At 41.0% G+C, this 20,770-nt stretch overlaps 1 protein-coding gene across 1 annotated transcript in view; it reads left to right on the top strand.

Annotated features, from left to right (window-relative positions):
• Window positions 1-20,770, top strand: part of LRP2 (LDL receptor related protein 2) — a 363,947-nt gene that overhangs the window by 328,681 nt on the left and 14,496 nt on the right. The window contains exons 69-76 of the mRNA XM_069225286.1: window positions 3,339-3,559; window positions 4,982-5,161; window positions 6,817-6,936; window positions 8,440-8,527; window positions 11,056-11,123; window positions 11,244-11,364; window positions 13,346-13,481; window positions 17,353-17,466. Of these exons, the coding sequence (XP_069081387.1) occupies window positions 3,339-3,559; window positions 4,982-5,161; window positions 6,817-6,936; window positions 8,440-8,527; window positions 11,056-11,123; window positions 11,244-11,364; window positions 13,346-13,481; window positions 17,353-17,466 (1,048 nt within the window). The remainder of the gene's footprint in view (window positions 1-3,338; window positions 3,560-4,981; window positions 5,162-6,816; window positions 6,937-8,439; window positions 8,528-11,055; window positions 11,124-11,243; window positions 11,365-13,345; window positions 13,482-17,352; window positions 17,467-20,770) is intronic.

Raw genomic sequence — 20,770 nt, 5'->3', positions numbered from 1 at the left:
TGGCTGCCATCTAGGGGTGGTCCTGATTTAGTGGTGATCATTTTTTATAATAATGTATTTAATTTGTCATGCAATATGGTGGTTTGTGCACTCGACTTTGGTTGGAAGCCTTCTTATGTCCAATTCATTCCAATTTTATTATACTTTGAGCTGGTGCCTTTAATATCCAGGTCTGCCCCTTGCTGGCTAAGTGGATATGTGGGATTACAGATACAGAAAGGGATGGTATACCGCATTTCCCACACAATGACTGTGGGGATGCATTTAATTCATTAATTTTTAAATATGACCTCATTTTACTTACTAGTAGTTGCACTGATAAATTCATGTTGATTCTTTCTGTTATAGGTAGAGAGCCCACTACTCTTATTGACCATGTTCTTGTCTCTTCCATTGCTAATAATTTGTTTATTTGTTTAGTTCTTTTTGTGTTATCCCAACTCTAATGAGAGATCACAACCCACCTGTTCTGTACTTGTCCTCCTGGAACATAAATGCTGGCGTTTCTGAATCCGTAGTTAATATTGCTTCAGTAAGGCCCAATAGTGTACAAATTAAATGAGCGGGGATTGATCTTAATCCTGTTTTAGAACAGGACAGGTAGTACGAAGGAACACTGTAGAGTTTGATTACTGTTTAGAGATGGTGGTGGATCAGGAAAAATTATTGGCCTCCTTTGACATGATCAGCAGGTCACTAAGAGCACTTCTTACTCTACATGTAATTTATAATAATACCCAAAAATGCGGGTGATTTGACTATTCGTGCACCATGGCTTCAAAGCCCCTGAAATTGGCTTTACATAGCACCCCAAAGTCATGACTTACTTATAAGACTATTGCGCAAGAATTATAGGCAAGTATTAGTGGGTAGGAAAAAGGCATTGCAAGAAGAGGCCTGGCCTAAATTGCTACAGGCTGCCGATACACATGACCCTAAGTTGTTTTGGAATACTGTTAATGCACTTTTTTTTAAGAATGACAGTGTCCCTGAGCTCAGTTCTTTTGTTTTTTGGGAGGCATGGGTGGCACATATTGCAATCATTTCTGATTCTGCCCAGGAGGTTTGCCGACCAGCTGTGGGCAAACAAGCCATGTGTTTGAACCATCTCCAATTAGCTTTGACTCTTCAGGAGGTTCTCCTTGCCCTTGAACAAAGCAGAGGTGGAAAGTCCCCATGCCCAGACGGGGTCCTGTTCCATGCCTTTCAATCCTTGAGTGATCTACGGTGCCCCATCCTGACACGGGTATTTAATGCAGCAGCAGAGTTTTAGATCGGCCCTCCTGGGCTGTGTTTATTATTGTCCCAATCTTTAAGAAAGGATACAAGACAGACTCTAAATGTCATCACCATATATCCCTCCTAGACTCCTCAGTGAAAATGATGAGTAGGATTCTCATGTTGAGACTTGAGGATTGGGCATGGGAAAACTCCATACTATCGGAGGTGCAGTTTGGTTTTAGGAAGGTTATGGGTACAATCGAACAATGTGTGTACCTCAAGTTGCTGATTTGCAAGTATACCAAGGCTGAGCCTGGGTCCTTTTATCTTTGTTTTGCTGATTTTTGTAGCACTTTTGATTTAGTTAACCATTCTATCCTTTGGCCTACCTTGATCTCTCTTGGTGCCCTGGAGGAGATCATTTGTTTCTGGCCCATCTTTACAGGAACCTTTCATCGAAGGTATGGTATGGCCACAATGGAGAATGCTCTCCCCTCTTTGGAGTGAAGAGGAGAATCAGACAGGGCTGTGTACTGCTGACTTTTTTGTTTTCCCTTTTTATTAATGGAGTAGAATGTGCTCTCCAAGCTGTGTAAGCCGATGCACCCAGCATTGCAGGTAGGCCTGTCCCTGTCTTGTTATATGCTGATGTTGCTGTTTTATTATCTAGGAGAACAATCAGCCTCCAGAAACTGATGAATGTATTTAGGGATTTTATGGACTCTAAGAAAATGGTTAATAATAAATCCAAAACATTTATTATGGTCTGTGGGAAGAAGTCACAGAAGTGCTGATCTTTCTCTATTGGGGAATCACCTATTGTTAGAGTTAACTCCTTTTGCTATTTAGGGATACTTTCTAGGAGCAATGGCACATGGTCCCAACTGGTCGTTAATGCTAGATCCAAGTTGACCAGGAATTGTCTGGGGATCTTTAGGTTTTCACCCAAGTTGGGCAGTTGACCGGTTAAAGAGATGGTAGACACATATAAAGATAGAGGACTGTCCACTGCCACATTTGAAAGAGGACTGTGGGGTTAGGTTAAACCTCCAGCAGCCCCCTCCTGGTAGAGGAGACTTTCTTTTTGAAGCAGCTGTTAAGCCTGCCTCAGTTTCTTCAGTGATTATGCACAGGGAGGTTGGATTGCAATTTTTAGAAGATCTGCTCCTTGTAAAACCCCTATTACTGTGGTTCGCTGTTTGGTCCAAAGCGGAAACTGGCTTTACCAAATCAGTCATTTCAGACTGTACCGCTCTGGATCATTTATTTAAATGTCCCTGGGCTCCCTTACATTGGTGTGTCCTTTAGTAGTTTCATTTAATATTTCTGCTCTTCAAGATCATCGTCAATCCTTGACCCTCGATATCAGTTTTATCTATACATGTTTTCTTAATCATAGGCAGGACCGTAGAATGTGTGCTGTGTTAAGGAAGTCGACTGTTGTCTATTAGATATAATCTGTCCTACTGGTTATTTGTCAGTATTACTTATCTTCTGCGACTAATATTGATCGTGTTGTAATGTCTAGATTTCATGCTGGCATAGCACATAACTTAGTTGCATTCCCGGCAATGAAGGTATGCCCTCTGGATATGACACCTTGCCCTTGTCACAGGCACACCCAGCAAGGCACTGAGCACTTTATGCTGTCCTGGGGTTTCTATAAGCATTTGAGGCGATATAATCTTAAACCAATCTTCTTTGCATAGCATATTAGAGACTATAAATCTGAGCTAAACTGCCTGTTTGCACTTGACAACCCATGTGTGTGTTTAAATGTAGCACTTTTTTCATGAAGGCAATACAAATCAGGAAATGGATGGTTTGATATTAGGTTGTTTCTACTAAAAGGTTAGCATGTTTGTGTATTCTTCTCTCTGTATTCACTTTATTTAGAAGGTAGTTTAACTCGGAAAGGATGGTATGAGATGAGGTTGTTTAAACTAATGTTTTAATATATTTGTGCAATCTCATGTCTGTGTATTTTATATATTGTTGATATCACTTTGTACTTTTATGACTTTTTTAATTTGTTGAAAAAAGTTATCAATCTAATTGAATCACATCTTTAACTCTGGAGTTGAAAGCTGATCTTTCTCTCTGTGTTATGTTTGCAGACTCATGTACTGGACTGACTGGGGAAGACAGCCGAAGATTGAATGTGCTTGGATGGATGGTCAGCAAAGGCGAGTCCTGATCTCAGAAGACCTCGGCTGGCCAACTGGCCTTACCATTGATTATTTAAACAATGACAGGATCTACTGGAGTGACTCTAAAGAAAATATTGTTGAAACCATGAAGTACGATGGTAGTGAAAGGAGAACTGTTTTAGTTGGAGGTAAAAATGCAGGGCCTGAATTGAAATCTTAAATCAGATTTTAGCTTCTCTTCTAAGACACCATTTAAACATCACTATAGCAGGAAATGGATTAAAGCAGAAATTGACCACATCACATTGGCACAGTCTGCTGCCTAGTTTCAAAGCAACAGGCTTTCTCTCTTTTTTAGTGTAATTTGTCAACCATGTATTCAATTATGAACATATATTTATCACTTTACTATGTAGAAGGGGCACACTAGTAGAGAATAGAAAGTGAGTCTGAGGAAATTTAATTTGCAGTCTTGAAAGTTCATGTTGTTTCCTGCAGATTACCCTTTTTACTTCTCTGATTTGCCATATGCCTTAGACCACTCACAAGATAAGATAAAAGATAACATAACATAAGAATAGTACTTATGTAATTTCCGTGACGATGTAGTAGTACGTAATGAGGATGCCATACTATTGTAGGTCGATATTTTGACTGTGATATAGTAACATACAATCCATTAGTGCAGCCAGTGCAGTTGTACTGATGTCAGGGCTGTGACAGGCCCACTGACCAGCACCTACCTCTGCCTTTTATTATTCCATTAAGTTTCAGGGGAACTATTTTCTTTGCTTACACCAGAGTCAATGGCATACTTGATAAGCCACCTTATGAAGAGTTAGAAAGAAATAGCATGCCCTAAAGGCACGGCTATACAATTATTTTTGATCTGCACGTTTGTCTGTCCAGCTGCATGCGGAGTTGGGTGCATTGTTTTTTAATTAATCTGGTACTTTACCCTGTTTTAAATGTCTAAAGATCAGTTTACCATGTTTCGAAGTAGCCGCCACTTTCTTCCTTGTGAAGATTCCATTCTCAGAAACATGCCAGTCTGCCACCTGCGCCTCTCTACACCCCGGCACCAAAGGTTAATTGCGGGCAAACTCATGAAAATACTGATGCCAGTTGTGGTAGCCATTCCTATTCACAGGGAAGAAAAGATCATCCATTAAAGCAAGGGTCATGAATAGAAATCTCACGCTTATGTGTTAATTCGTCACATATGTCTTTGTGCCATACAATTTAAAGTGTGATTATGTCTTAGAAATACATAATTAAAACACCTCATGTAACCCAAGAATACATTAATGGGCCTCATGGTCAAAGGTTGTACACTATAACATCTGCACAGACATTTGTGTTGTAGGAACTAAAATCAAGTACATTTGATTTGCTTTTGAACAGCCTTGCTTGTTTTATAAATATTTGTCAAGGATCTGCTCGCAAACTTTGCTGCTAATGTTTGTTGCTACATTGAGTTTGTTATTTTTGCTTGCAGAAACTAGTTCACTGTAAAGCTGCGCAGCACAAACAGAGTTGGGATTTATCATGCATTTTTAGTAGTTTATAAATATTTTGGTCAGTGACATGTTTTTCTTGTGTTTGATAAGACCTCGGAAATCCTTATAGCCTGGATGTCTTTGAAAGTCATCTCTACTGGACAACGAAGGAGAAGGGAGAGGTGTGGAAAGAGGATAAGTTTGGGAATGGAGGAAAAACTAAAGTGCTGACCGTGAATCCATGGCTCACGCAAGTGCGAGTCTATCATCAACTCAGATACAACCATTCGAGTAAGTTCCTTTGATTGACAACATGGTGCAATATGCAGAAAACAAAATATTGAGACTACTCCCCTGTCCTGAGGCTTAGGGATTTTTTTTTTTAAATGAATTCACAATAGGAATTATAAACGGAACCTTTAAATATGTAAATAACTACACTCAACCCAAACGTCCTGTGAAAAGCAAATAACGTGGCTTTAAGTGTCAGTCACAAACAATGCGACTAAAAGTGCAACAACCAGTGTGGACCTGAAAAATAACTTTAATTCTGTGGTCAAAAGGTAGGCAAAATCCATGAACGGGGAGTACCATACAGTTGCAGGCCTACATCAAAGATTAGAAAACTTGACCACATTTTTAAGAATCTCAAAGCCATCAGGCACTCCACTTAGAAATGTATGAGATTTCCTTATTTCCAGACGTATGTCTGTCTCTGACAGATCTGATCCTGCACACGTTTTACACTAAGAGGGTTTTGTGAATGGTGGATTTTGGTCCTTTTTCTCCTTTTATGGTCTGGGTCGATAAAATGTTTCCATTTGTTTAAATCCTTTTCGCTACATCCATTGGAAAACAAAATAAATGTTTAGGGCACTTTTCTGCTTTAACTACACCCCTGACAAATATTTTATTAGCAAGGGCAAGTTTAGGCATCCATGTTTCTAGCTCCATAAGTCAACAGAAAATCTATTCAACTGGTGGCTATTTCACCATAGTATACAACATCTGCACTCGCAAAAACTCAGGAGATCCTTATTCTGCAAATTAGAACGCACGCCTGCCAACTGAAACATAAAATGCACCGTGTGAGAAGGAAGTGTGGCCTTGCAGGGGGTGGAGGTCTCGTGCTAAGAAGTACCAAAGATACACTTTTTCCCCCACCCCACCTCCAAACCCTTTCCTCCCCCAAAAAACTTGCTGAGGCTGGTGCCGGTGTCCTGGGGTGTTTTCACACCCCTTAATGGACTTCAGCAGTTCAGTCTCCGAAAACGAGCTGGAAATCCACCATTTGCAGTAGTTTTTAGCTCGTTTTCCTTGCCACTGTGTGATATCAGCTTCTCACTGGGCGACAGTGTGTCACGTGATTGCACTGTGTGAGTTGGCATATCTGAGAATGTGTCATTTGTGAGTGCAGGTAACACCTTTTGGCCACTTATATTCATTTGGGCGCCTCCATTTTCTTTTTAGAAATGGCTCCTTTGTTTTTTTGAGAACGTTGTCCATATCCAGTGATTAAAAATAGTCCAAATTAGTTTGTCCACTGTCTCCAGTAAAAACAAATTGCATGATTCATGGGGTGATGTCATCCGCATCAGTGGAGTCAATCAGTGTTTAAGTTCCTGAAAGCCAGACACAGCACTCTTTTCTAACTCAGCACCACAAAGAACAGTCAAGTTGTATATTCCAGGTAAAACAAATATGATTTCTTCATCAACAACAAAGCTCCTGATAGTGTTTCCAAACATGCGTAGGTATGTCATTATCTGTCCCTCTTAAGGGGACATAATGTTCTCTCAGTTTCAGGCTCAGCCTTGAAGTGGGACAAAGCTCATGTGGTGACTAATGCCAAACAATGTCATCTGAAGTGTACAGTTGAAAAAAATATAAGCCAACATATTCTGAAGTGCTTTTACTGACACTTGATTGCATGATTTCCTTTCCAGTTTCCAGCCCCTGTAAGGATGTCTGCTCCCATCTGTGCCTGCTGCGACCTAGAGGATACACGTGCTCTTGTCCACAAAGCTCACGATTTATTGAAGGCAGTGATACACAATGTGATGCAGGTAGATCTTCCTTCAAAGTGGAGACATATAACGAGGATTACCATTACTTTGGTATTGTTTAGACATGGAACCTTGTGATGGTGGGAATAATGATTTGTTTGATAGTGGAGCATGCTGTTTTGTACTTTATGTGGCATTTCACACATTCACATAAAAAGTGGTTATTGCATACATGATTAACGTCACACTCATTTCTTATGGCACACTAAAAAATACTCACACCCATTGAACTAAAATATGAATATTTAGCAGGTTGCAAAAAATGAAAACTCACACGAGCATGTAAGTGGAAAACAAAGTCCTATTTTTGTGAAACTGATTTATCTGATCTATCATTGACTTCAAACACTTCCATTGTTCAATGTTTCCTGAGTTAAATGAAATCTTAAAATTGTAGGATATACTTCTTGAACCTCTTCCTCGGAATTCCAGGCAGAGAATTATCAGTAAGGATGCCTTAAGGCTTTTCTCCCCTTGTGGTGCAGTGTCTACTAGATTCCTTTGTTGTATCATGTATAGGCTTTCTTTCTCCTAGCCCTTTCAATGCATGCCTTGGCCTTTTCTTCTCCAGTTGTTTCCAGTTTTTACCCCATGCTCTGTATCTTACCTTTCCGCTCTCGCCTTACTCTTCCCTCCTCTTACCACTTCCTGTACTGTTATACCTTTCTCTTCCCTCACATACCATCCAGTGGCTAGCCCCAAATCGCTTTTAACTCACCTCATCTAATCCTTGACCCACCTTTTTTCGTCTCCTTCCAGTTCATTCTACTTCCATTCTAATGTCTTCCCTGACTTGGTTGCTTTTTGTCCCTCTTACTCCTTCCATTACTTGTTCACCCCTTTGCTCTCATTCATTCCATAAGGATATCTTCTCACATTGTCCAATGCTTGCTAATAAGCATGTGTCTTCTTACTCGGTGCTTTAATAATTGCCTAATTTTCCCTGTTCTCGCCCTCTTTCATTTAGTGCTACACAAAACACTGAAGAAGAGAATAATCAAGTAGTTTATGTTGCAGATGTCAGTTCCTTCATAATGTTAAATTCTTCACGCCATTATCAGCTTAAGGTGTGAAGCCTAAAGGTCAGCACAAGTAATCCCGCTTGCCTTTCATTTAGCTTAATGGCTAATGTGTATCCGGCTTACTCACCGGATCATAGGTTTTTACTCCATGCATTTAGCCACAGAAGGCAAAACTAATTAAAATAAGGTGCGGACAGCGTCACTTCCACCTTCCTGCTCTTTCAAACATAATAGCTTTGACTGCATGTATTCATTATAGCTTACTTTCATGTTATCATAGAATTAACCGAGGTATGGTATGTTCCTGTCATGTATTTATTATGTAAACGAATGGCTTGCTATTGTGCAGGCATGACTGTTTCATATACCCTAGCATGTACTGAACAAGCCTCAGCACTGCCACCCCTTGCATTAAACGTACAAGTTGCATGCCTTGCCAAAGGGGCTCATTTAACATGTGCATGGCTTCCCATTTCCTCAGCCATCGAACCTCCCCCTACAATGCCACCAGCATGCAGGTGTATGCATGGAGGAACGTGCTCCATTGAAGGTGATCTCCCGAAATGCAAGTAAGTCCAGCTGCTGCTCTACTGTTATTAAATGACCACTGAGCATTGACTATCAGCACTGCAAACCATTCCCACCGTATTGCTGTGTGTGGGCATGCATCCAAAAGAAGTGCATCATGGGATACCATCCTTTGATTTTTTTGAAACAAAGAATAGCATAGTGGATCAGTGGTGTAACAATAGCCCCAGCAGCTCCCTCAGTCCAGGGGCCCCCCACCGGCACTGTGCACGCGTGGCGGGCCACTGGCCTAAGAGCTTCTGACTCGGTCCAGAGCAGTCCATGTATTTTGCAGGGGGGGTGGGGGCCGGGGGGGGGGGCTCAAGTTTCGTTACTCCACTGTTGTGAATGAAGTGAGGGGCTTGTGACATTACTAATATTATGTTATAAAATAACTTGTGACTTTCAAAGGATGTTTTCAAAGTTTGTCTTAAATGGGTTAGGGCGTTCCTCATAAGCACTAATACTTCACAGAATATTTCCTACTGTGCTGGACATACCCTTTTCCTAGTAATAGCTGCGCGCAGAGCTGGTGGAATAACAACAAACCAACTGAATTTACTTTGAAAGAAATGTTTGATTAGTTGAAAATACTTTTCTGACTCGTTCCCATACTTTCAAATCCATAGGAGTAAAAAAAGGCCTTCTCCAAATGACACTTCTAAAAATGTGATTTTGTAAGTTTTATGTGATTACATTGGGAATTGGGCCTGGTTTCCAAGCCTCACATTATTTCTATTCATCATGGTCGCAAGTGAGGAGTGTAAGGCGTTGGCTGTGCGAAATATGTGAAACACGTTCAAATGCGTAGGATTGAAGGTATTGCAGAATTGTTTTGCATGGCCTTTCCAATCATGTGAATACTTACAAAGTTGTTCCTCAAAGCATTGTACCAAAATTGTTTTCAGTTTGAGAATGGGATGCCAAATTTTATGGGGTTTTTCCACAGGAAAAAGTAATGAATTGTGCAAATACGCATTACCACCATACTTAAGCCCTGATTTAGAGTTGGTTGTTAGCCTGCCACAAACATGGTGGAGTACCCTAGCTACCAAAACAACTGTCTGTCGGCTCACTTTAAATTCGGGTGAACCATCATGACTGTGTCCACCTGCGGTTCCTCTGCCGGCTTTACAGCGGAAACTTTACACCAACTTCCCCACGTAAGTGCATTACACCACCTGCCCCGTTTATAGCGGGTGGTTAAATACACTTTTGTTTCTCTTCGGGAATACCAGGAAAAGCCTAGCGGTCATGAAAAGAAAAAAAGAAAAACCCCCACACTCTGGGAGAAAACTCTCAGGGTGTCAGGGTCAACTTTTTTTTTGTTTTATAAAAACAAACTTTCTCTTTCGGAGTTTGGGTTTGTAAAACAAAAAGTATGCTGAGCAGCTGCATTAAACATGGTGGCCACTCAGCAAACTTTAAATGCCTTTAGAAGAGGTGTCATGTTGGCGGTTCCTCTAAAGGTGTAGAAATCTCTGCTAGGCAGGCAAGCATCCCTAAGTATGGTGGGTGATAGCCTGCTTGGGGAACAGAGGTCATGACCTCGCCTCGGTGCTTAATACAGGCACTCATGTTTGGGGACCAGCACTTATTTTTTCTCATCAGACATGTCCCAAGAGCAGGAGAAGGAAAAATACAGATACGAGAAAGAAGGAGGAAGAGAAACACAGAAAACATACATCACCAATGGGGAAAGCAGAAACCTGTAAGAGTGAGATAAAGTTGCAGCTTTGTTTGACAGGCAATTGAAGAGGCCTGAGGGGCTTTCAGATTATGCAGCCTTGGTATTTGGCACTCTGAAATTTAATAGTGCCAGCCACGAGCTTCCGAGCAGCACTTTGGGCACTGGCACTCATTATTTTTCAAATGAAGCATTTATTCCACTTCCCTGGTGGATGACAGACCGCACCGCTAACTCTAAATTGGCTCCTTAGGTAGTTGGGTTGTTTGGTTTGCAGACTGGAAAATTACTAAAGATATAGAGGAAGTGTTCTGGCACTATCTAAATCCAGTAGATTGCTAAGAGAACTCCCAGAGATTTTTGAGAATCTTATACAATCCTATAAATCCAAATATACGAAAAAACCCAGTTGGAGTAGTTTTCTAAGTTTTTCCGAAAGGGCTTTTTGAACCACGACAACAGTGATCAAGTTACTAAGCATCTCCAAAATGCGATTCTGTAGGAAGTGAAACTGAATTCGAAATATATTAATATGAGTTCTCCAAAATGCGATTCTGTATGAAGTGCAACTGAATTCAAACTATATTAATATGACCAAAATGATCGGTCAGATGAGGAGTGAATAGAAGCAAGAAACAGGCAGTGTGGTTTTTCAAAGTTATACATACGGTTGCTGTTTTTCTGTAGTGCTGGCGACTGATGTAACAGTAGGTCAAAGCTTGGCCGCAACTAGTGAGGGAGTAGCATTCCTTGACCCACCATGAATGATAGTCAAACTAAGAAAAAAATAAGGTTATCACTAACCCCAAGAAATGGTAGTTATTGTGGCATTTGTCGTTGCAGTTGTGTTCCTGGCTACTCTGGAAGCTACTGTCAGATAGGCTACTCTCGGGGAGTCCCTCCTGGAACAGGTAAGTTAAGAAACTATGTTACAAGAAGCGCTATCATGTGCAGCCCCCTTGTGTCACAAGTTAGCAGTCATATTCCCTTGCTTTGAACTTCTCTTTTATGTTGTTTGATTTCCCTCACAGCAGCGGTAGCAGTGTTGCTTACAGTGATTCTCATCATAGTAATTGCAACTCTTGCCATTGGCTCTTTCTTCAACTACAGAAAAACTGGCTCTCTTTTGCCACCCCTTCCCAAGTTACCCAGGTAGGCTTGACATGTGCGATTATATCACTTACTTCTCTGAGTAGAAAATGACCAACTTTTATGCTGTTTTCCACATATTATTTTTATTTCTAAGTGGAGAAAGGTTTTAATGACATGTATGCTTTATAGTTTGAGAACCTCAAAAATATATTCAAATGAACGTGCCCTTTCCTTCACTCAGTACTGGGGCAGGAGGGAACAGTCACCTAGGAATAGTTAACTTTTTCAGTCAGTAGAAGACAACTTGAATGTTGTCTCCCATCCATAGTGTTCAGGACCTGTGTAATGCACTGATTCAGGCCGAAATTGGAACAGGCAGACATAGTCTGAGAGTAGTTTGTGGACAACATAATCGCTTAGGTAACAGCTGTTCACAGTTGTGAAGTAATTTTAATCAATTGGTGGCTAATTACTCGTGCTTCCCAGAGAATATACAGATTTGTTCAAGGGATATGCTAGCTGATCTAGTGTTACAGTTACCACATTTTTTAAGGATAACTCAGAGGCTATATTATTATGATAAATGAACAAATTGTAAATCATGCATGAAGGAGGTGTAACAGGCACCTGAAATATACAGCAATAAAGTTTTTCTTTGTACATACACAGCTGTGTTTTTGATGGACTGGAACCAAAGTCTGAGGCACCCAAGATTTATTGATCAAAGGAGGAGACATATACTTTACCTGCCTACTTCTGCATCCCTTTGTGCTCTGGTGTAGAAAGAGAGTGTGTTCTGTGCATATATCATACCCTTCACATTCTGCCATGTTCTTCTTTTAATGTCCTAATTCCAACTTATGGGTGGGCAGCAAATTTGTAGTTTTGCGCCTACAAACTTTAAAATTGTTTTTAAATACGTCAGCTTTGCAAACCACAAATCAAGCGAAGTTTTAAAACAAACGCTGGCAACAAAGTGGCTCTCTGCTGTGGTGGGAATATTCCCACTGCAGTGAATCCCTGTTTGTGGCACTTGTCATCGCTTTCATTTCTTTTCAGCTGGGCAGCACACACTCCCCCTTGCCCAGCGCCCAGAAGTCGCAGGACAAGGATAACATCAAGTGGCTCTGGTGTTACCTCACTGCTGCTTGGGCAGTAGCAAGGAAGTACAGTTGCCTGTACCCGCTGTGCCACCCGTATGGGAAGGTACAGCCAACTGCAGCAAATGTTGGTAGTGGAGCCAAAATACACATCGAGCAATGTCAAGGAAATTCCCCGACTACTTCCAGGTTCGAAGGAATAGTTAATCACTTTTCCCTATCATATTTGGTATTCCAAAAATCTCTGAGTTTTATGATATTTTAGTTCCTGATCATATATTGGTATTCTCTGGTAGCGGGAGAGGATTGTAATTTATCAGCCTTGCTCCAATGCCCCAATGCTCTGCATATTCCATCATTTTTATTGCCTTCCAAAAAAAAACTATTTAGTTATCTAAGACATTATAATAGCATCACAGTGGCACGTGTGTGCCCCGAAAAGTTCAAGCTCAGACAGCTGCATAAATAAACAAAATGAGCATAGCTGTATGGTCAGCAAGCACTGTTTCCTGGAAGCACACAACATCTGCCCAATCAAAACATGTACTCCTGGCTCTCAACATGTGGGTGGAGACAAAGCCCCTCTCCTGGTGGTTCTCACATAACTGTTTGGCGATAGCTGCACTGTCAAGTCAGTCTATAAAAAGTGCAGTTCAAGTAAATAAACATCAGGATTCGGACTCTGAAAGAGCACAATGTCTTATCAGTTTCTTATTAACCATTTGTCAGAGCTGTAGCAAGTATGCATGATAATGAGTAGTGAGTCGTCTGTTTTTACCAACTTCATAAGGGTTTCTCAACTTGCTAATGTTGAAGAATGCGATTTCGGATGATTTTGCAGCTCATTACTTTATATGCCATTCAAGTATTGCTGTTCCCCATATGGAAAATACTCTTTACAATGCCATGTTTACTTAAGATATTTATTACTTATTCTTAAGTTTAAGCAGTTTGGTGAAGTCAACAGAGAACGGCAGCAGTAACGGGGTTACATTCCGATCAGGCTCAGACGTTACTATGGACGTTGGCATGTCAGGCTTTGGGGCAGACTCAACCATAGACAGAGCAATGCAATTGGTAGGTAGCAATCTAGAAACAAATGTTTGCTTTTCATGTGTTTTTATAAGAAGTTTAATGCATGTAATAAAATGTAAGTAACATCTCAAATTGCTAGAATGTTTTTTGAAATGTGCATGCAGAGTAACATGGTTTTCACCTCAAAATAATGTGTTCATTTACAGAGTGTGTACCTAGAGTGACCACCTCACGCCAGGTCATTGCAGACACTGTCTCCATTTCTAAACTTTTCAATTACGAATCAGTGATTTCATCTGCATAAGTGTGATTTGTTCAGCAGAAGCTAAACAAGACTAGACTACAACTCCCAGAATGCAATAGGATGTGTCACAAAATTCCAGGACTGGATATAGTGTCAGACATGACCTGGAAGAGGGTGGTTATCCTCAGTGTACCCCAAAAATTAATTCGTAATTTAAGTCAAAATTGGTTTAGCATTATATTCAGCAATGTTCCAAGATATATTCAACCATAAGCATTTTAACAGCTCTAAAATGTTTCAAGCCAGAAATAATGTCAATGCTTTGATGTAGCCACCAATAGTTTCCTTTTTGCGTTTCTTTTGTTTTCCTCTCATTGATTTGCCCGTTGATACCACAACCCCAAAACAAGTATACCTGTCTTTGAGGGACATGCACTCATTTGGTGTAGAGGATTGTGTGGACGCCTCAGAGCCCACGCACTCCATGCTGGCCCCTCTGCTCTCCTGCTCTAACTCCTTCTGGAGATGGGAGAGCGGATGGCAACGTACTGGAGGGCGATGAGCTTTCAGACCCAGCCTCATTGCAGGGTGACAAGGGGAGGACAGTCAGCACTCCGTTAAATGGAGCTTCTCCATAACACCTACCCTTACCTCCAAAGAGATTTTGTTGTTGTGTGACAATGCTTTGAACCTTGCTGCCCCACAACAGGGCTCCAACAGGCAGTAGACTCTCCAGCAGTGATAGTCAGGGTACCACTGAAAATGCACAAGCAGATTATTTTTTTAAGATTAATACTGCTCCAGTGGACAGTATCAAATGAGGTTTTTTGTTCCTTGCTCCTGGTGACCTGTGCGGAGCACCTTCATAGTCACTTAAGTGCCCTCTGACCTTAAAAATGTAGGTGTATGCTCTGGTTGTTTGATAAAACACTTCTCTCAGCCACTGGACACTGCAGAATCCTCACTTAAACAGCAATAATATGAAAAAGATCTTTGAAACTTGCCCTCCTGTCCCACCTCCTGTAGTCTCCTGGCCTGGGATCTTCATGCGGGCATCCCAAAGCCACAAGGCAGACTACTCTTTCTGACTGTATGACCCAGGCAACCAGGCCCCCTGGCCACTTGCACAGTGTCTGTGTGTCAAGGAGAAGCCTGGCACACACTTTTTAGGTCACCTCCAGCCAGGAACAGCCCACAAGAGTCCAAGGAGAACTACTACCTTCAGGTTCCCCAGTAAGTTCAACCTATACTGCCTATAACTGGGAGGTGGAGAACAAATACCACTGACTCTGGAGTCTGAGTTCAACAGAAGTCCAAGAAGTACAAGTCCAGAGTCCTTTCACTCCATACAGGCCTTCATCAGAAAGCTAGTCCACCCATCATCTTTTTTCCTCCGCTTTTCTGAAAGTGTTTTCCTAAGTGCAAGGTCTTAAAAATGTAGATGATATTTCTAAGGAAGTGGGAGCATATACTGAGTCCTGGGATGCAACATCATCGATTCATCTCTTAACGACTTTTCTTTGGAGCAGCCCTTGAACTGTACAGCTCTCCTGTGTTTTATTCTAGAAATTTTAAAAATGGTGGTTTTAACCAAGGTTGAGAAGAACGTATCTGATGTGATTACCTCCCACAGCCAGAACTGGTTTCTTCCCTCCAAGACTTTAAAGGTAACCCCTCAGTGAATGGCGCTGGAGTTCTACCTGCTCATTATTTGCCTTTGTCAAAACCACATTTCCAGGCTGAATAGAGGTAGGCACTGTATGGAGATTTCTCCCCTGCCCCTTCCTCTCCCAGGAGAAGGCTACTCCCAGTCGAAGGGCCTATTTCTCAGAGGAAGGCTTTAATCAGCCAACTGGCTAGGAGAGTAATTAACTTGTTCCAGCACCGCAGTTCGAAATCTGGTTCTCAATAGGGCAGATACAAGGGCATTTTTACAATTCTAAAACTCAAGACTGAACTTGTTTAGGCAAAAAATGTCTCTGAATAGGGGGTTGTGACCCTGAAAAAGGTAGAAAAAGTCATGCCAGCAGCTTTTTTACATTGAGAGTCATCTCCATGACATGGACGCACTTTCCACGTAGATTCAGAGTAAAGACAATACGTGTCCAACCACACACTGATGTGGTGTTGCGTTCGACCCTCGTGGATAAGTGCTTAAGTGCTTCATTGAGCCACATAGTTTAGTAAGTGCAATACTAATACCATAATACAATAGACTACAATAAACTGTAAGGTAAAACATGAAGTGAACAAATAAACCCCAGCCTAATACATATGTATTTTGTTTTTTCTACGAAAGTTTAATAATCACTACAGGTCAACATCAGGTGTTTATTATGATTCAAAGCAGGATTATTTAAATGTGCGTTAAGCACTGACACTGTTTACTAGTGATCATCTGGCAGTTACCTCATTATCCTCAGCTGGTACTCACAATCAGACAATTTTAAGGGTCATGTTGGCTGAATTAGCTCTTTCTATATATTTAATACAGTAATTGCATTAAGCTAATGAGTTCAAGAGACAACTTAGAGGGTATTTGAGTCCCTTTTGGAGATCGGGGAACTCTGAATAACAATGATTGATTGCACTGATGCTTAGCATTCTATAGAAATTAGAGGAAAACCAATCCCGCACATACTGTTAAAGACCATCAATGTCCTTATTTGGACTCTAGGATTCATGACTATTTTCATGACTCTGTAGACTACAAACCATTCATTGCTACGACAATGTAACAACATTTTTTCTGTGTCATGGTACTTCATAACTCACACAAATGGTCCAGACTTGATTTCCAAACCTCTCCATATAACTTAAGATCTCTTTTTAAGTGCTATCTAGTCATACTCCATAAGCCAACTCACCAAAACAAGAATAATAACATGATAGAGTAGAGTCTTGAATGCTAATCACACTTTACACTTGTAAGTACCTGTAAGCATAATAATTCCTCTGGTCACTAAGACGCAAGGCAGTGTAAAAGAAGCACATGGGTTTTGCTGTCTGTCTGACAATTAGCATTAGTATCAACCTTTGAACTGTTAAAAATATACTTTTTACTACATTAAACCAATCTTCAGAAGTGTATATAAATGATTTGATGATCGTGAAACATTCAGACACAATACTGAATTAACCAACACAGCTTCCAGTCAATGTATGATATACTTTTTTTTACCAATTTCCAATTGTGTTTTTGTTAGCTGCAATTGACAGTTTGCCACGTGGAGTTCTGCTTTAAGCAATCCCTCACTCACATGCCCCCTCAATGTTTTACTCCACCACTCTCTCTAGACCCACTTACTTCTGCACCCTTGCAAACATGGACTTTTGTGCAGATTTTAATTCAATATTTTAATTTTACTGTTCAAAATGCTTGTGGGAGCTGGACAGTCAGCCAAATGGTGCATGACACTAAGTGACACTAACTAATTTTGTATCTTCTTGTTTCCCTCACTCACATGCCCCCTCACTGTTTTACTCCACCACTCTCGCTAGACCCATTTACTTCTGCACCCTTGCAAACATGGACTTTTGTGAAGATTTGAATTCAATATTTTAATTTTACTGTTCAAAATGCTTGTGGGAGCTGGACAGTCAGCCAAATGGTGCATGTAACTAAGTGGCACTAACTAATTTTGTATCTTCTTGTTTCCTTTTTCCTAGAATGATAATTTCACTGTAGATCCAGGAAAGCAACCTATTACATTTGAAAATCCGCTATACTTAACCAGCAAAGAAGGCAGTGTTAGCATTGTTACAGTGGACCAGCCAGCCCAGGTGAGAAGGAATTGCCGATTGAAGTTCAAAGCAGTGTATTTCTGTGCTGTATCTCATCACTCAACCCTGTTGAGGCCATTTACAGCAGTTTATTTGCCTTGCAATGTTTGATCAGTCATTGTCACCTTTCCCCCTATTTTATGTCATGAAGTCTGGATGGGAAGGACAGTGGTGGACAAATGCATGTTTATGGACCAGTGCACCAGACCAATGCAGTACCTATTGAAAAAGCTTCAAGACTGTTAATGTTCTGCAGCAGTGGTTCCCAACCTGTGGTCCACATACCCCCAGAAGTCTATGACACATTCCTAGGGGTCTGCAGGCCTGGGCTCGGAGGAAGGGACTTCTCAAACTGGGGCCTCTACAGCAATGCTTGCATGTGTTTAGATTTGTTACTTCATTTGTGCAGCAGCTTTAAAAGTACTGCAGAGTTCCTTGTACATCCACCATCTTTCAGGCAAAACTAAAAGCGTCAAGATTACTCTAGTGATTAATGGACCTGCTGGTGAGAGATGGGAGTTTTGTCTAGTGGCAATTTTGACTTAACGGTAGAGTTGATGGTTAATATGCCTGCTGCACAGTGCTTAATTTGTGCTTGTTGTTTCCGGTGCTGAGCACTAGCACTTTTTTTTTAGGGCTGGGGCTTACTCTTCTGCCTCAAGCATTTGTGCGAGCAAAAGGCTCATATGGGAAAGACGGAGGAAAGATAAACAAAAAAGCGTCACAAATAGAGAAAGTAGAAAACTGCAAGAGTTAGCTGAAGGGACAGGGAGTGGCTTTATATAGATTGAAGAGGCCTTTGATGGCTTCAGGATTACTCTGTCTGAGTATTCTGTGTCCACACATTTAATTGCAGCAGCTGTGTGTTTAGGAGGAGGGCTGTGGGCACCGGCACCTTTTTATTTACAAATTGAGGACTGCTGCTGCAGAGAACAGAATTTGATGTGCCTAGCATGGTGTGTTACTGCTTTTGTCACAAAGATTCTTTTGTTAATGCACAGTTCATGTGTTACAATCATAATCCACCGCAGTGAGCTATGAACTGCCATTAAAGAGCTGCAGTCAAACTGCATGGCACAAATTAGAAAGTAGTTATTTCCCCAGTCTTTAATTTTCCTTATGCTACTAAAAAAGGGTTGCTTACACAGAAATACTTTCCTAATATTAAAGTCAACGCTAACCACTGAATTGTGTTCTGAATCCCGAGTTGGTGCTTCTCCAGACCAATCACTCTTCGAAAATGCCTACCAGTGTGGATGACGTGAATCCTACAACTTTTAGTCCCCTGTAAAGTGCCCTGATGCCCTACACTGATTTCAGAGGTGCTATAAAACAAATGAATTACATGTGAGAGAGAGGCTATGGAGACATGAAAGGCCCTTATGGTTTAACTTACTTTCCCCACCACATATTTATGTGAAAAAGCTTTCTCAGATATTTATGTGCCCAAAAAATTAACACAGAAATCACTTGGGAAATGCTGGATGTGACCTTAGGATTCAGCTTTCCTTAATAAAACGAAACATTGAAAAGTTAGTCACCGAGATTCAGCGCCAACCTTTGCATTATTTTTTTCTCTCGATATTTGTATATTTTTTCAATATAAAATAATTATATCTTTAGTAATTTGAATATTTGTTTGATGTGTACTTCTTTGTGTGTTTTTTGCGGATTACTGTTTTGATGTTTGAAATTTAAATCGTACAAATTGCTTGGGGGTCCCCGGCTTCCAGTAATGATTCAGTGGGGGTCCTCAGGAGTCAAAAGGCTGAATGATGTTTTGAATGATCACAGTACATAGATGTAAAGTTGCCAAGTAGTGTAGTAAAAGTATCATCACTCACTCTTTGATTGCTGGTGATATCACATTGTTGACAAACACTGTTCTGCCCTCAGACCTTCAACAACTGTGGGATTAGTGAGATGGTAAAGTGTGAAAATAAATGGCAGTAAATGTGGTTCTGTTTACCTTCTATTTCTATCACTACCTTCGAGACTCCTTAAAACAGTGGTAGTAAGTGGAATGTCAAAGGAGCAAATGACAAGTTGAGTAGCACCTGTTGATACAGCCAACTGATGCCCATGCAAAACCACAATTTTCAAAATAATGTTTTACAAATAATAGGGGCAATAAGACAGAGTATCAACTCAATGAATGATTTTGGGTATGATCACTGAATCACCACTGCTGCTTATGTTGCAAATCTTGTACTCAGAAGAAGAAGAAGACAAAACTTTTCCAATTTGGAGTGTGGTACATTGAGTTTCACAAGCATTTTTGGAATGTTCAATAGTTAAGTTGAGCAGATTTATAAAGTGTGTAGCTACCCCAAGGCTTCCTAGCATGTTCTTTTCTGCTTGTCAGTTATACTAAATGATTAATTTGAATAGGGCCAAGTTTTCAACATCTTTCTGTATTTAGTTTCATCGGGCTCCAATCTCAAACCTTTAGGCAAGTAGTTCCATAGTTTGGGTGAAAGAAAAGAAAAAGATCCCCCTCTCCCCCATCTGACCTTCGGTATGTGTGGAACACTTAAGAAACCTAAGTTGGAAGACCTTAAAGTCCTCTTTGGGGTGTAAGGTGTCAAAAGTGATCTGATCATAAGGGGACCTCTCCCATTAATTTCCCTGTGTGTAAGGCATAATGCCATGAACTTTACTCTCTTCACTACAGGGAGTCAATGCAGGGTGTCCACTGGCCTTTTTTGCTGAGGACCACTTGGGTAGCTTGAAAATTGTCCTCGCCGCAGCATTTTGCGTCATTTGAAGCCTTTTTACATCTTATTTAGGCACACCTAGATGCAGGGAATTTCCATAGTCCAGGTGTGGCAAAGTAAGTGCTTTTACCACCATTCTTCAGGAGAGGGAGGATATTGAATCAAGGCCTTCCTCAACGACCGACTCACCTTCCACACTCCCACCCGCCAACTCTGCTCCGCCAACCTTGCCTTTGCCACTGTCCTTCACATCCATCGAACTACAGCCGGCGGCAGATCCTTCTCCCACCACGCCGCCAAGACCTGGAACACCCTCCACGCCCATGTACGACAGACCCAGGACCTCCTGACCTTCAGGATACGCCTCAAGACCTGGTTAATCGAGTAGTAGCAGTCCTCCCCCCCCCCCACTCTCAGCACCTTGACATCCTAGCAGGTGAGTAGCACGGTTTACAAATGATTGATTTGAGTATTTTCCATATTATTCTGAATGCTGCAAAACAGGAACTAGTCACTGTTTTGACTTGTGCTTCCATTGAAAAGGGAGCTGTGTAGCCACATTCCTAAGCTTTTTATAGCGGGTGATG

This window comes from Pleurodeles waltl, chromosome 3_1 (assembly GCF_031143425.1).
Source record: "Pleurodeles waltl isolate 20211129_DDA chromosome 3_1, aPleWal1.hap1.20221129, whole genome shotgun sequence".
In the NCBI taxonomy this organism is placed as follows: Eukaryota; Metazoa; Chordata; class Amphibia; order Caudata; family Salamandridae; genus Pleurodeles; species Pleurodeles waltl.
Note: the sequence above shows the minus strand (reverse complement) of the source record. Positions and strands in the feature narration are given on the sequence as shown.